Source organism: Petromyzon marinus, chromosome 6 (genome assembly GCF_048934315.1).
Source record: "Petromyzon marinus isolate PM22_M1 ecotype Great Lakes invasive population chromosome 6, UKy_Petmar_22M1.pri1.0, whole genome shotgun sequence".
In the NCBI taxonomy this organism is placed as follows: Eukaryota; Metazoa; Chordata; class Hyperoartia; order Petromyzontiformes; family Petromyzontidae; genus Petromyzon; species Petromyzon marinus.
The window spans coordinates 14,311,649-14,324,109 of NC_133672.1; the positions used below are offsets into that span (position 1 = coordinate 14,311,649).

At 46.6% G+C, this 12,461-nt stretch overlaps 2 protein-coding genes across 3 annotated transcripts; one reads left to right on the top strand and one right to left on the bottom strand.

The window, feature by feature from the left end:
• The first annotated feature begins 227 nt into the window (after positions 1-227).
• C6H19orf47 (chromosome 6 C19orf47 homolog) lies at positions 228-6,871 on the top strand. 2 transcript variants are annotated; one of them, XM_032947760.2, is made up of 8 exons: positions 228-367; positions 2,282-2,369; positions 3,113-3,227; positions 3,514-3,598; positions 3,734-3,865; positions 4,894-5,058; positions 5,443-5,519; positions 5,636-6,871. In XM_032947760.2, exons 1-8 carry the CDS (start codon positions 349-351, stop codon positions 6,311-6,313), a joined length of 1,359 nt encoding a protein of 452 aa, XP_032803651.1. In that variant the 5' UTR covers positions 228-348; the 3' UTR covers positions 6,314-6,871. The 2 variants fall into 2 exon arrangements, with proteins under 2 accessions (XP_032803651.1, XP_075921216.1); XM_076065101.1 differs by lacking the exon at positions 228-367 and adding an exon at positions 1,024-1,128.
• On the bottom strand, positions 6,862-11,111 carry MED6 (mediator complex subunit 6). Its single transcript, XM_032947761.2, has 8 exons — positions 10,956-11,111; positions 9,368-9,527; positions 8,785-8,876; positions 8,329-8,411; positions 7,958-8,066; positions 7,753-7,865; positions 7,638-7,665; positions 6,862-7,421 (listed from the first exon to the last, which is right to left on the bottom strand). The coding sequence occupies exons 1-8, from the start codon at positions 10,975-10,977 to the stop codon at positions 7,285-7,287; spliced, it is 744 nt and encodes a 247-aa protein (XP_032803652.2). The 5' UTR covers positions 10,978-11,111; the 3' UTR covers positions 6,862-7,284.
• Positions 11,112-12,461: the final 1,350 nt, after the last annotated feature.

The window sequence follows — 12,461 nt, forward strand, 5'->3', positions numbered from 1 at the left end:
ATTGATCATGATTAGAATCGATTATCAATCAATAAGGATCCGTTCACAAACCCAGCTGTGACGAATCAGCTGCGTCCAATCTGTGCGCGCTTGAAATAGCCGCCTCCTAACAACACAATCACAGATATGCAATGCTACACCATCTCAATAATTGTATCAACTGTACAAAAGTAACAAAGAGACAAGAAAGTAGTTTGTCTAACATGGATAATGTTATATATATTTTTAAATATGCATTGTACTCATACCAACTTCGTAGCAGTCGAGTAACAATGCTGTGAGCGGCGAATCACTGGTGCCGAATTGTCCGCTCATCCAGATTCGACGTCTCCCGACCCCGCACAGGCGATGGCGTCGGCAGGAGCGGGTAAGCTGCACCGGCGGCGGCGGCGACATTCGCGCGTTTCGCCTCCCTCGCCGCCTCGCGCGGCACAGCTCGGCCCGGGAGAGCTCGTGCAATTGTTGCTTTGTTTAATTCGAGAACGGGGTGTGAAAAATCGAACTGCGAGACCCCCGGAGTCGTGCTTCGCGTGGACTAGGCCGCTACGATGCCTAGGCCGTTTCCTGGCGACTCCGCCGCCGCCGCTTACTGGGCGAGCGAGGTCCTACCACGGGATAAGACCCTGGCCGCCGTATATATAAAACAAATTCATTTCTGTTTGGACTTACATATTAGCGTATCGTAAAACGCTGCACAGCTTTGCGGGAACGTACGCATCAGAGGTGTGGTTAGAGACTCGTCGTCGCTGAGGGAGAGTTTTAAGCAGAATAATAACGTGAGCAGAACGGTGAGATGGGGGTGGGGGGCAAGTTCCAGATGAGTCATTTCTCGAAAGACTCTGGGGGGGCACTTTTAAACCGACTTGCGAGTTACTGACGACGAGGAGTAATCTCGCGAGAGGCTCGGGGGTTTGGAGGGGGGTGGGCACATTTAAACCGACTTAAGACTTACGAGTTACTGGTTACGTGGCTGCGGCCGAGGCCTGACGTTTTTGTTTCGATAGATCCGGGAGTCTGCTCGCACGCCTGTCTTAAGAACTCTCGAACAAGGGGCGATGTCGCGTGTATATATGTACAACTCTCAAGCCATCGGCGCTGCGAGGTGTAAATGGATTTGTGTGACCATCTGTAAGGACCTTTAAGTTCTGTATTTCCCCATCGTATGCGTGGTGTATTTTCCTCTGGAAAAGTGGTTTGCTCCCACATACACACCTTATAATGGGATTTGTCGAATATCCTGGTGCACAATGAGTTTGAAATTTAGAGGCTTCCTCGTACAAACGCATAACGTTAATACATACACTATGTTATAAATGTTTAGCCATTGAATGTCATTGCTATTCTTGATGGGAGTTACATCAGTGTTCCCGGTCGCGGCTTTGATTAAGAAGGGGGCCGGTCGTGCACTGCAATTACGCGGTTTTGCATCTGATTGTTTCACGGATTTAATGAAAACGTGGCGTTCGGGCCAGGTTGCCTTTAAATGACAGCAGCCAAACAGGGTTAATGTCAGTGTTGAGTGTGGAGTTGTCCGTAGTTTTGGTTAAACTTTCCATAACTGGCATGCCATAAATAGGAAAGGAACTCTGCTTATTCGAATCCATGTATTCATATAAGTTGATAAACCATTTTCAAGTAGATTTTGTGCCTCTAACGACGACTACAGGGACCATGTAATTGTGACTTAGGCATTGTTTAAAAATGTCTTAGGTTTAACTATAATTGCCTACAATTCGTCATGTGTAGCTTATTTAGACTATAATTTATTCACTACCCAAAATGTATTTACTTGAAAACATAGAGCTGATATTTGTAAGCAATGTTTTTTAATTTATACGTTTGAAAAAAAACATTTGCACAAACTGAACTTATTTAGATACAAGGTGAATTCACAAGGTTTTGTAAAAAATCCAATATTTTCGAATTTTGCCTTAACGGAGAATATTTTTTTAAAATGTTGGTAAAAATAAAGATTAATATATATTGAGCCGTGTCTACAATTTTATGGTAAAGTGTAATTGGTTAAAAAAAAGATTTATATTTGCACATCACATGTATAAGGCAGTACATGTCAGTGCAGTGAAATCAGTTTTTCTCTAACTTGACACTTCCTTAAATAACTTGCTACTTATTTAAATAGTAAGTGGCTCTGAGTAAGTTGTTAATGTGGGTGAAGCAGTGAATGTGACTGGAATTGGTGAGTGAGAAGCTGACAGTCTTGCCGTAAACTGGGTGTTCTCCGATTCATAATCGTTTTTGTGTGTTCTCTGCCACCTCACAGTGACGTCAGAATGGATCCAGTTCTTCAAAGATGCAGGAATTCCCGTGGGCCCAGCTGCCAACTATGCCGTCACCTTCACGGACAACAGGTGCACCATCTGCACGATCGGTCTAATATTAGACCCTGACACAGTCTGCGGCACCCAGGGGAGAGAAGCGCTTCATGGTGTTCTCGGCTGGAGAGGAATTTGATTGACAGTTGCTTGTGTGACGAAGAGCCAGTCTGGCCACACAGCATGGCGCTGCATGGGGCTAGCAAAATCCTGCCACGTTACGGTGTCGCGTGTTTGTTTAAAAGATTCGGAGCAAACTTTTGGGTGGTGGCAGGTGGAGTTGACAAAGTGTTGAGCGTTTTTTTTTCCAGTACTATATCTGTGTGTGCGGCAGCGTTCTTATACAGTGAAATATATAGGAATACTTGCGGAAGCCCAGCCTGCACATGCCATGTGTGAGCTTTGATTAATAATGCTATTTTTTCTTGTGTATGCAGTCATGATCTTATCTTTAGGATTTCACTTGAGATTTTTTCTTGATATTTGCTTGACTTTCCATTGTTTGTATTATTAAGTTGCCAGACCTTGCCTGCACTACTTTCTACTTGTTGACTATGAACTGTATAGTACAGGATTACTTGTACGAAACCATGAAACTAAAATTACATGCATTTGCCACTAAAATGCACTCTCATGTTGTGTTTCCAAGATGGAGCTTATTACTGTGACACCAGATTGCTGAGATGATGCTTTGCGGAGATGCAGGGTATTACCATGACGTTGCGTTGTCGTTACACTATATTGCGCACCCTGAGCAAAGTGCCGTGCATGCCTTGCAGGATCCAGAAAAGCATGCTCATGGACCTGTCCCGTGAAATCCTGCACGAGATGGGCATCGCCGTGGTGGGCGATGTCATCGCCATCCTCAAACATGCCAAGGTGGCGCACCAGCAGGTGGGAGGAGCAGGAAACACGCACGCAACGGTGCCTGAGGGAAACACGTGTGTTCCTAGCTCCTTGGATCCGTGTAATTGCCTTACCCTCATCCTTACTCTATACGTCACACCTTTTATGCCATTGCCATTGGGAAGATGTCGTTGGTCACATTCACATTTTGCATTGGTATTGCACCACGGTGTGTTTATAAACACAGCAAATATATGTAGGTGTTGATCACTTCGATTATAAATACCTTTTTCATTGCTCTCATTAAAAAAATGGCAATGTGTTGTTTTCTCAGGAGATTGGCAAGGTGGCAGGAATACAGACCAAGTCTAGTGGTGTGCTGTCTACATCATCTTCACTGAAACGAGGCCAAATTTCTCGTAAGTCTTATTTCATTTTGAAAGGTTTGCATTTTTGAAAGAAAATATTATTATTACATTTTAACAAGTGACATTTCCCCACGTTGACATCGTGTTTCTCCCGTAATGTTTCTGCCCATGATGTTGACTGCTCAGCGGCCTCAAGGATGATCGCCAACAGCCTGAGCAGGGACTCCCCACCCAACACACCAACCCGTGCTGCATCTCCTGAGGCTCCCAAGCTCTCCTTCACCGTAGCCAACAGGCTGGGAGCCCGTCCTAAACCTGGTAAAGACACACAAACGCATCGCCATGCAGTTCACAGTCATGTTGAGTCAGGGAGCCAGGCAGTGTGGTCAGGATTACAGAACTATGCTGTGTTCTTTTCTAAAACAAGTGAAAGCCCATTCATATGTATTCATTTAATTTTGTGATTTGTGTGATGGAAGTGATATGATGTCATGTGATCAACTCTACAGTGTACACCACACCTGGGTATAAACTCCACTTGCATTCATATTCGTGGTTCTTTCGGTAAAGTCACGTAGAAGGGAAATAATAAAAATACAACAATAAAATTATCGCGACGTTTCGATTGCAACACAAGCAATCATCATCAGGTGTGAAAACCACAGCAAGAAAAATTGAATTTTTTTCACATTTTCTTGCTGTGATTTTCACACCTGATGACGATTGCTTGTGTTGCAATCGATGTCGTGAGAATTTTATTGTTTTATTTTTATTATTTCCCTTCTACGTGACTTTACCGAAAGAAACAAGAATATGAATCCCTGCAGTCACGAAAGCTTTAAATCGAAATTTTAATTCCACATTGCATTGATTACCACACGACTTCCTAACTCCCTATGTCCATTGGGAAACTAACAGCCCATGGGCTGAATACAGCCCACGACTTAAATTCATACAGCCTGCAGCCACATGAGGCCTAATTTAAACGGCCCAAAAATTATATGTATCCCCATACTGCATCTTAACCACACGAATTTAGTACTAAAGGGGAATTATTTTGACCTGGAAACATTGTGTTCTAATTTTACCCTTTCCTGTCACTTCTGTCACTCCAAGGACTTTTCGCAGTCACAGAAGTGACTTGAGGTATGTGGGTTTGTGACCCCACCCCCCCTCCCACCAGCAAGATATTTAGATATTTGAAAGTCCTATTTGGCCCGTTGTTAAGTTAAACTTAACGGTGTGGGTGAGGAGGACATTATCCTTGCTAAGTTTAACTGAAATAAGAACAGTGGGGCCGTGAGTGCTGTGGGGTGGCATGTAACCGTATTTTCGGGGGCGTCCAGTGTCTGAGCGGCTAGGCACGAGCGTGAGCGAGGCACAGCCCGAGGAGGTACCGGTGAAGCGGCGGCGCCGGGTCACGGCGGAGATGGAGGGCAAGTACGTGGTGAACATGCCCAAGGGCATCACCTCGCGCACCAAGAAGATCCTCGAGCAGCAGACGGCCAAGAGTACGCATCCCAGCAGTTTCACTCCATGGCAAAATTCCACAGCTAAACCCCACAGCTTGATGAAATACACAGATAAAAATATAATAGCACTTCTTGGGTAAATTCCTAGGCTGTGTGTCGTGTGCTGTTTGATATGACTTGAAAGCTTTGTGAATATATGCTCCTATTTCTTGGGTCATGTCACTTATGCCCACTACGAATACTATCCTGTTTATGTTACCACCCACCTCATCTCAGCCTGTCGATGAAATTCCTCCCTTGTAGAAATATGTAAGAAGCTGTCATCTTTAGACACATAATACATTTATATTAGTTTTGTATATCATGTAGTAAATTCAGCTTGTGTGAGTTAAGATTTCCGTGTCTTCTGGGTTTCTGTTGCAGAGAAACCACTGGTGCGCAACTCTGTGTTTGATCGATTAGGAGCCGAATCAAAACCCGACACCACAACCGGCACAAAGGTGAGTGACCCTTCGCCTCGTAGCCAGCACAGTGATGATCCAGGCATGAGTGCTACGTGTGGCTTGTCCAGTTACCTCGTTAGCTTGTGCGTGAAAATAGCGCCTGTGCTTTCCAGCCGACCGGGGTATTCAGCCGGCTGGGGAAGGTGGTGGCAGAAGACGACAAGGCGTCAAGTGGAGGCAGCAGTGAAAGCCAGGACAACGACGAGGATACAGGCTCCGTGCTGCAGTATGCCGGTGTGCTCAAGCGGGCGCGACTCGGCCTCGGCAAAGCGGCGCCACGACCCACAAGCTCTGCCTTTTTGCTGCGTGCCAGCAAACCACCTGTTGTCACTGCCATAAAGCGCCTCGCCGTAACCCGCAGCGGGGGTGGCAGCGGCAGCAGCGTGTCCAAAAGCAAAGCCGGCACGTCTGTCACCTTAGTGAAAAAACCCACTGCCGGCATCCTGGCAGGGCCATCACGAGAAGGGCTCAAGGAGCAGCAGCAGCAGCCGCCACGCAGACCCAAGGTGCTGGAGCGCCTGGGGAAGCACGTGGCCGAGGCTTCGAGCAGTGAGAGCCGCGTGTCGAGCAGCAGTGGCGTCGGCGCAAGGTTGGGCGGCACTGGCGCCGTGCAGGCCCGCGTGGGAAGTAAAGCCCTGACCGTGACCATCAAGAGGACTGCACCAAGTGCGAGGGTCAGCAGCAGCAGTGGCAACGGCCGCGGCCACAGTTCGCAGGGTGTCCTGGCGAGTGGCTGCGATGACCGGGTGGTCAGTGTGTTTGATCGTTTGGGCAACAAGACGGTTGCATGAGAATGGTGGGTGTCGGTGCAGTCTTGTTCACACCTCCCTCCCACATTTTATTTTCAGAAATGTTAGTATGTTACTATTTATGGACATGTTTTACTCTCCAATAAGATAGTACTAAACTGCTGAGATTGTAACAAGTAATGTTTTAGTTTTGTTTACAGTATTTGATACCAGACATGTGTGAGCATAGTTACCCAAATAAAATATCAGTTGACAGTGGTCCTGCAGAATAACATTAAAGGGTTTTCAATCACCGAATAGCTATAACTAAAGTCCATGATCTAGTCCCCAGATGGGACTTATAAATCCGGCCCATAAAGATGTTTTTGTTGATGTATGCAACACACGCCACATTAAACTTAGCCTCTCAGCGGTAATGGTTATTTTACGTGAAACTAAACATTGCAATGTTTTATGCTTTAATTTTTTGTATTGAACAAATCACCCAAACAACTTGGAAATGTGAATCGCGGTGTATTTACACAGCACCAAAATGTTCACATTGAGACGCGTTTAACTGGTTTGTCGTGTGAAAATAAACCACATCACAATTACTGTCAAGCCGTTTTAATATTTTGTTTATAATAACAAGTACAAATGAGAGAATATTTACATTCAACCACAACCCCATCGCTCCTTGAATTATACAACAGTTTTGTGAGCCAAATCAGAATTCGATGTATTGCATTGTAAATCAATTTGCACTGGCTGGGGACAGTCAAGGTTCACCGACACCACTCTTCACACCGAATGCTGTACTTGGCACTGGCAGCACTTAATTGTGGGATAATCACCCATTACCTATGCACTGTATATACATATTCAACTTGCAAACTCGCATAAAGCCTGTAATGTAAAAAAAAGTGTAAAAGGTTGGCATAGCACCATCTAACTGCTGTGTAAACGTATCGCATAAGGGTACCCTTGGCGCAAAGAAGCAATGCTGGGGTGTGGGAAGCGGGTTTGTTGCACCCCTATGCCAGACGGCTCCGCTTCTCTGCAGGCGGCTTTGTGGCCGCCCCGGGCTGCGTGCCGCCCTTGGCCGATTCTTTGTCTTCAGACTTGACGGCAGATTCTGCCACGGGCTCACTCTCTTTCTTCACTTGCTCGGCTGCAGAAAGGAGAAGCAAGTGAGAGGTACTTGAGTATGCGAAGGATTAATTTGACTATTCTAGATTTAAAGCTTTCGTGACTGCAAGGATCCATACTCTTTGGTTCTATTGGGTAAAGTCACGTAGGTAAAAAAATTAATATGACTACCATTCTTAAAACACATGGTGGTTGTGACAGGCTTTGGTGAGTGTTCAATGTGGGGGTTTTCATTTACCTGCAAGAGGTTTCTCTCCAGGCTTTGGCTGCAAAGACAAGACAAATTAACTTTTTTAATCCTGTCGTACACTGGCAGTGACTAAGGGTTTCAACATATTTGATGGCAAACAAACCTGGTAATATTTAGGTGGAAATTTCTGGCACAGTTCGGACAGCAGCATGTCCACCCGCTGTCTCTGGAAGTAGGAGCTTGGTTCATCCTTCTTGTCCTTTGGCTTTGACTTTTCTGGAACAAATTTTTTTGTAATTGTTAAGTGACGTGCAGAAAGCATCAAGTATGGTGATTTGACTCGTGCCAGTTAATGTTGTGTTGCTTACCTTTGAATTCTTGGTCTTTGAACCTCCACCAATAACCTTTGGAGGGGTGATAACGTGAATACGCTTGGGTTTCATCGAATGCGGACTGGATGTTGTGGACAGCGGACAGCTGTTGTCAAAAGTACAACAGGCACTCTTTTAGTACAAGATTATTTAAATAAATTCATCACAGTAATCTAATGCTAACTATTGAAAATATTTGAATAGACAATACATGTTGGGAATTATGAACACTGAATGCATTGGTGATCATTTGGGATAGAACATACATTCCACCAATGTTTACTTTGCATTTGGTGACTCAGGTCCATGCTGTCTGCATGCTTGGGCAGTGGTGGGTGTAGGCAGTGTCTACTGTGTGCGCTGCATACTATTCTTGAGTTTATGACCGTGCCGAGGTCAGGAGCCTGGTACACCACTCCCGCGATGATATAGAAATCTGCAAATGGGGTAACTGCAAAAAAGACAACAGCATCAATTAATTAACAAAGTATTCTTCATGTGTTACCAAAAGTGTTTAATGCAATTTTATAACTTCGTGAAAAGTAGGAAAATTTGCTTTCGTAAAGCTGTTTTGTTAGATCTGATGAAACTGTTGATTTGGCATATAATTGAATGTGGCTTCGTACTTGACTCAACAATACGGTTTAACTGGGTTGCTTTGAGGAGTTCAGTGCCACGTTGAACTGGCATAGCTTCGTACCAGAGCAGTAAGAGTAGCCGCTCACTGAATAAGAAGCCGGGAAAATAAGCCAGTTTCAGCCTTGTTTCTTAAAGGTGGAGGTGACATGAACAGCATGTGGGCAGCACTGCCCCAACTGGCTCACCCTGTGTGGGCGAGTGTCTGTGCTGCTTGCGCACTATATACAGGATCGGCTCCTGGGTATGCAGTAAGATGTACTCCAGGCCTGTCATGTTGCTGGACAGAACAAAAGGGGTGACAATACAAAACATCAAAGTGGTGTCCCGCTCAAACAAGCTTGGAGCAGTATTTAGCTCCTGATTATTGCCCTCAGCCAGTGGTTGAAATTCGACATTGCTACAGTCGTGGTACTAAAAGGATAACTTTTTCCACAAAGTGATAATAATTTAATCGACCCAAGGGGCGAAAGGTCAAGTCATTCCCCCCCCACTTACATCTTGCAAATTTCAAACCCTGCACTCTAACCATCGTGTCACGTAGCCTGATGGTTATGACAGTGCAGGGATGTAAAAAAAAACAGTAACAATTCAAAACATTCATTTGCAAGCATTTAAGCTCCAAACAATATTGTAAAGTATAGGAGGTGTGTTTTTTTTTAAACACAGCATTGAACTAAGTTTTCCAATGACGGCTGACCATAATAAACATCACTGGACATCATCAGCTGCGCGTGTGTGTGTGATGAGGGGGGTCACGCGCGGCCGCACTTGAGTTGCTCCAGGCTGAGCCGCTGCATCTTGACGACTTCGTTGTTGCACGTGCGGTCATAGAAGGGATTGCTGCGCTCAGAGAAGTAATCGAGGACGTTGGCCGGGTTGAGAACGGGGATCCACGCGCTGTCGTGCCACGAAATCCCCAGAAGCGTGTCTGGGGGGCGAGTGGCAGGAGGGCAGGTCAGGCAGAGGCGCTCGACAATTGAGATATTCCATAATGGAGGTTTGTTGGGTTCGATCGCGTAAATATCTATGTGTCGTTAAACCCGCCAGCACACGACACAGCCAATTAACCCCAAAAAAACTTATGGATAATATTGGTCGCGAAAGCCTACATGTTAAATTGAGCTACTTATTCAGGCTGTTTAAGTCGCGTTCACGTGTAACCATGTAGCGGTGGCACCGCTCTGAAGAGGGAGTTGACAACTTATTGTCCCCACAGATGGGAAGAAATAAACCCAAGTCTCTGCCACGATAATACCAGCAGATAAAAAAAATTATGGACCTGTTGTTTTTTCAAATAACATACAGTAGTCGGTTCTGCTTACACCGTTAGCGGTCCTGTCAAATTCCCACTTCTTTAGCTTTCAATAAATGTAATATTTATAAAGGCTGCTCGTTTAGTGTTAATGTAGGGGTTAAGGTTGGGGGTTCCGGTCAGGCTATCCCCTGGACTAGTCCTAGTAACATTTACTGGCCCTAATCGTTAGGGTCAGAAGTGTATAAAACGTGCTTTTCTTGCACCGCGTCTGAGGACTGTAGTAGCATCAGCCGTCTGAAAAAAAAGAGTGCTGCAGCCAATATAGCCACAGGGTCACTATGGTTATATACCATGCACATTAATCACACCAGCCATTAATCACACCAGTTTTGATTAGGAACATTTGCTCCGAGATTGCGATTGTTATCAAACGACAATGTATCGGGCTCATAAAGCCCAACTTAGGAATCCATCCATCCATACGAATGGTGATGGTGATTTTGGACATGACTATGACTGATGCCGTGGAGATGAAGGTGCTGTAAAGAAGATTATGGTTGTGAAGGAGATACAGTTCAGTAACATTGGAGCTCGTGTTTGAGATGATGGTTTATAAGATGATGCTTGTTTAGATATTATCCCGTACTGTAGCTGGTGGTTATCGAGGTGGTGGCCATAGTCGAGATGATGGCAGTTGCTGTTCGTGGCGATTTGGATTAAACGTTTCCTACCCAGAAAGGCCTCACCGAGTCTCATGACCTTTTCAGGAGGGTCCTGCCAAGATGATGGCGCTGGTAGTGGTTGCAATTGTGATGGTCGGGGTGAATAATGGTGGTGGTAGAAGTCGAGATGATTGATGGTGGTAGTGGTAGTTAAGATGGTAGTGGTAGAAGTCGAGGTGATTGATGGTGGTAGTGGTAGTTAAGATGGAAGTGGTAGAAGTCGAGGTGATTGATGGTGGTGGTAGTTAAGATGGTAGTGGTAGAAGTCGAGATGATTGATGATGGTAGTTAAGATGGTAGTGGTAGAAGTCGAGGTGATTGATGATGGTAGTCGTGGTTGAGGTGGTGCTGTGTGGTGCAGCAGCGCCACGATTCTCACCTCGGCCGTCCACGGACGCCATCACGGGTCTGGGAAACCCTCCGCGAGTGGCGTCACCGGAAACTCTGCGATGGCGTCACGCAGCAACAAGACGTTCACGCGAGAATGACGTCATAGCGCGGCTTGAGCGATGACGTCACGCCTACGTTTTCTCACAGCGTTCACGGACGACGGCTCGCTCGCCCACCGTGTCAGCATCCGCACGCCGCGTTGTCATTGACGCGTACAACTACAGCGCGTATATCGCTGCGCTCGAGTTAACGCATCCTTTTTTTAATGCACGGTCGACACATTTTAAACACCACACGCAACAACAACAACCCCCCCCTTCCCCCACCGATTCACAGCACGTGTGGTTTAGAAACGGCAATAATCGCACGTTGCAGTAAATGACAATTTCCCCCGGTTATGTATTTACAAAAACGTGACCCACGTTTTCCGCGCGAGTGATCAGTCCCCACCCGCGTCACGTGCGCGCGGGTGGGTTGGGGGTTGCGGGGAGGGGGGGAAGGGAGGGGTTTTGAGGGGAGAGTGCGACGTGGGTGGGGGGGGGCATTGCTCCCGTGGGGCGAGAGGGGGGGCCCGAGGGAGAATTGTGATTGGGTGCTTCGCGTTAAGAGGCGGCAGGGCGTGGGCGTGACGGGTCAAGAGCCCCCACTGCTATTGGCTCCCGGGCCCGTAAGAGGCGGGGCACAGGGAGAAAGGTCCCCGTTGGCCTCAATGGCTCAGCAGGCACCGTAGGTGGTGCTGGGGGAGTAACGCGCCATGCAACGATTCCTCCTCATTCTCTCACAGCGCTTTGATTGCTTTGATTTATAACTGTTAAAGATCCCTTCCCACGCATCGATTAGAACAATTGACTCGTGCGTTATGCGCTTGCCTCCGTGTGCGCCGTTTCCGTCTTCACTCAATGTCTCGTTTTGACGAACAGTTAAGGCTCAAGGAACAACACATTCGTTGCAGTATTCGTCGATGTTAAATGTCGATTGAAATAGTTTAACACGTAGGCTTTCGCGACCAATATCATCCACAATACAGTTTTTTGGGGGGGGGGGGTTAAATCGCGTAAATATATAAATGTTAAATGTCGTTAAACCCGCCACCACCCGACACAGCCAACTAGTAAGGTTTGTCACGTAAACAGAACATGTCAATTCGTCACTCGCACAGCAACACCGATGTGTTGGAGAGCCAAGCCACAACATTTACAATCTGAGCTCGGGTAATGGAGGGGCGGGGTTCGGGCGGCAGCAAGGGGCGGGGCTTGAGTGGTGAGGAGGTCGTGCTTGGGTATTAAGAGGCGGGGCTATGGTGATTAGGGGCGGGGCTTGCGTTGCGATGGACGGGGCTTGGGTAGTGAGGGGCGGGGCTCCGATAAGGCGGGGCTCGGTTTTGAAGGGCGGAGCTTAATCAATTAGGGGCGGGGCTATGGTAGTGAGGGGCGGAACTTGAGTAATGATGGGCGGGGCTCGGGTAGTAGGGGCGGGGCTCTGATGTCGAGGGGCG

What these genes read in the sequence shown, in the direction of transcription:
- MED6 (XM_032947761.2), bottom strand. Translation starts at nt 10,977, where the DNA reads ATGGCGTCCGTGGACGGCCGAG. An exon ending in CTCAGCCTGGAGCAACTCAA is followed by an intron (nt 8,877 to 9,367) that starts GTGCGGCCGCGC and finishes TGTTCTGTCCAG; the next exon opens with CAACATGACAGGCCTGGAGT. An exon ending in TGGAGAGAAACCTCTTGCAG is followed by an intron (nt 7,422 to 7,637) that starts GTAAATGAAAAC and finishes TCCTTTCTGCAG; the next exon opens with CCGAGCAAGTGAAGAAAGAG.
- C6H19orf47 (XM_076065101.1), top strand. Translation starts at nt 1,056, where the DNA reads ATGTCGCGTGTATATATGTACAACTCTCAAGCCATCGGCGCTGCGAGG. An exon ending in ATGGATTTGTGTGACCATCT is followed by an intron (nt 1,129 to 2,281) that starts GTAAGGACCTTT and finishes GCCACCTCACAG; the next exon opens with TGACGTCAGAATGGATCCAG. An exon ending in GAAACGAGGCCAAATTTCTC is followed by an intron (nt 3,599 to 3,733) that starts GTAAGTCTTATT and finishes TTGACTGCTCAG; the next exon opens with CGGCCTCAAGGATGATCGCC.